We start from the raw sequence: 2,630 nt of genomic DNA on the forward strand, positions 1-2,630 counted from the left end.
GCCCACTTCCTCCTCCCTCACTCCCCTCCAACCTCCATCTACCCCCACTCCCCCCTCCCCACCAACCCAGGCGTCATTACGGCCAACCAGCCTGCAAAGCCGCCACTTTGTGTCTCACCACGCCACGGCCTGCGGGCCAATTAGCAGGGAGCTTCAATTATGCCGTCCGCCCTCGACAATTCCATGACGGCTGCGCCTGGCCCTTGCAGTGGCGATAAACAACTTGGGCCAAATGTAGTCCGCTAGGCGGCTCTGTCTCAACTAGAGAAGACAACTTTCATCTCGTTTTCCCCCTACCGTTACAATAGATTTTAACCGTCTTCTTTCATGACACACTAACTCTCTCCCTCCTAAGAGCTGAAATGAGCATTGATTGGAAAGAACGCACCATTTAGGGTTGTTTTGTTCTTTTGACTGCAGAAGCCTGTCGGTATTCGAAAAGTCTTTTTTGTAAGAAACAGTCGGAATAAATAATATACAGGTATTTTTTAAATATAATAAATTGGTCAGCTGTTTAAACCCTTTAAAAGTTCTAAAACTATATAGAAATGGCGCAAAATATTTAAACAGACTTTAGTTGTGCGATCCCTGTATGAAGTTCCTAGAGCGCTGAAGATAAACGATAAGTAACGGAAAAACCCAACAAAAATGTGGAACAGAAAAAAATATACGACAATCTTGAAGAGGATGTTTACGTCCTGTCCCTCTTGCCTCATGCCTGCTGATTGGTTCAGCGTAAGCCGAGGTGAGCGAAGAAGAACTCTTGAGACGAGCTTGTTTTGGAAACAAGACTAGACTATGTGAAAGTGACCGACCCTTACAGTTTTCTTAACAAATCGGAACCGGATCTTGGCGATCTCGGGTAAAGAGATACCGTAAAGCTGCTTTTTCCAACAGTATCTTATTTTGCTCATCTTATATATTGGAATTTACTCTTCAAAGTAATATAGTATATCTTGTAAAAGGTTCATAAAACATTTCATTCGGTTTATGTGGAGGCATGTTGTTAGTTTCGGTCTCATCATGCTGGGTTATGGTTGAGATAATTTAATTCAAATCCTCAACAGACCTTTCTAGGGTTCTGGTCATTTGGCAAGGTTCGATGTCCTTCATAGCTGAAACCGACTTGCCCGGTCCAAGCAGATTTAGACCACTTGTCGGCGGGGGGAGGGGGGGTCATGTGGTCCAGAGATTGCTATGTTCGACCTCTCTTTCAGTAGGTTCCCGGTTTGAATCTGGACAGCGGCAGAAAATTTTCTTCTCTAAAATTTTCTCCTTTCACCTCCTTTCTTGTTATCTAGCCATGTTCTATCATGTGCTTTTGTTTCCACTTTCTGTCCCCTGTCCCCCTCCCATTTGCCCCCTCCTCTGCGTTCCGGACCCTTTCTGCTGCCTTTCTACAGCTTCTCCTTTGCTCCTTCTTATTGCTGTATTTCAGCAACACCCCTGTTCTTGTGGTAGGTAAGATCTAACCCACCAGCCTTCTGATAAGAACGGAAAATCTCGAAAGTCCCTTGTGAAGTTGCGCACGTTAAAGATCCCTTAGTGATCATCCTAAAATCGATATGAGTAGGCCTTGGCAGTGACCCGAGCAAATTCAAAATTCCTACCAAAGCTGAAAATGTTTGATGTGTCTCGCGCGTTCATATGGCCTTATGCAGTTGCGAGCGCTGTAAAACCCTGACCAAAATAAAAGAATCACGACTTGTCTCGGTGCTGGAAAAGATAGTAATGATAATAAATTTAAATAATTGCATTTATGTAGCGCATACCCTCGCTCTGCTGTATGTTCTATGGGATTTACAACTATTGCTACCACAGCACATCCTAGAACACGACTCAGAAACGATCTCGGCTTCCCATGAAGCACACAATGCAAGCAGTAGATTACCGGCAGTAAACATTAACAAACTAACAAGATCTTTCGCTGTCTATTGCCAGATACCCATTCCTATTGGGCGAAGTGAGGAAAATTCGCGTAAAGTGCTCTTACCAAGGACACAACGTCGGGTCATTCATCGGATTTGAACCCAAGACCTCATGGTTGGAAGTCCTAGAACCTAACCACTAGACCACCTGAGAGATTGACGTTACATTGGAGACCCTGCGTCTAAAATACTTGAGTTGAAAGGGCGGTAACACGCTGTCAGAGCATACCAACAACGACAACAACAAAAAGACGAGAAAGGCAGTTCGGAGCATCCGCATTGTTGATGCTTTTGACATGACAATGTGTAAAAATAAAAAGCTCGCAAAGTAGAATTGTTTGACAAAATTGATGGAGCAGAATACTGGTTAAAACGGCAGCCGTGGCCGCCTAATCTAATTAGTCTAGGTACTTTGGTGTCCTGAGACGTAGACTGAGATGAAAATCTTCTAAGAAACACTCCCAACCAGAATGTCCCGTGGTGCATTATTCCGCTTTTAGCTGGAGGAACAGTTGGGGGTTTGTCAACTCGCTCGAAAACAACACACTGGACAATAATTTATGTGTTGATACTTCAGGACTGGCGTATTGTGTTGGTATCAAAGCGGCGGAGGAAAACGGGGATTGATTCGGGGAGGAGGGAGGGAGGGAGGCAGAATTTGTGTGACGTATTGGTAGTGGTTCCATGGATAAACAAAAAAAG

The 2,630-nt window shown here is 44.3% G+C and overlaps 1 protein-coding gene across 1 annotated transcript in view; it reads left to right on the forward strand.

The window, feature by feature from the left end:
• Positions 1-2,630, forward strand: part of LOC101849589 (serine/threonine-protein kinase 32B) — a gene marked incomplete in the record, with an annotated part of 139,296 nt that overhangs the window by 91,043 nt on the left and 45,623 nt on the right. Inside the window, 1 exon segment of the mRNA XM_013090527.2 lies at positions 2,082-2,123. Coding sequence (XP_012945981.1) covers positions 2,082-2,123 — 42 coding nt within the window.

The sequence above is a fragment of the Aplysia californica genome, unplaced genomic scaffold (genome assembly GCF_000002075.1).
Source record: "Aplysia californica isolate F4 #8 unplaced genomic scaffold, AplCal3.0 scaffold00028, whole genome shotgun sequence".
In the NCBI taxonomy this organism is placed as follows: domain Eukaryota; kingdom Metazoa; phylum Mollusca; class Gastropoda; order Aplysiida; family Aplysiidae; genus Aplysia; species Aplysia californica.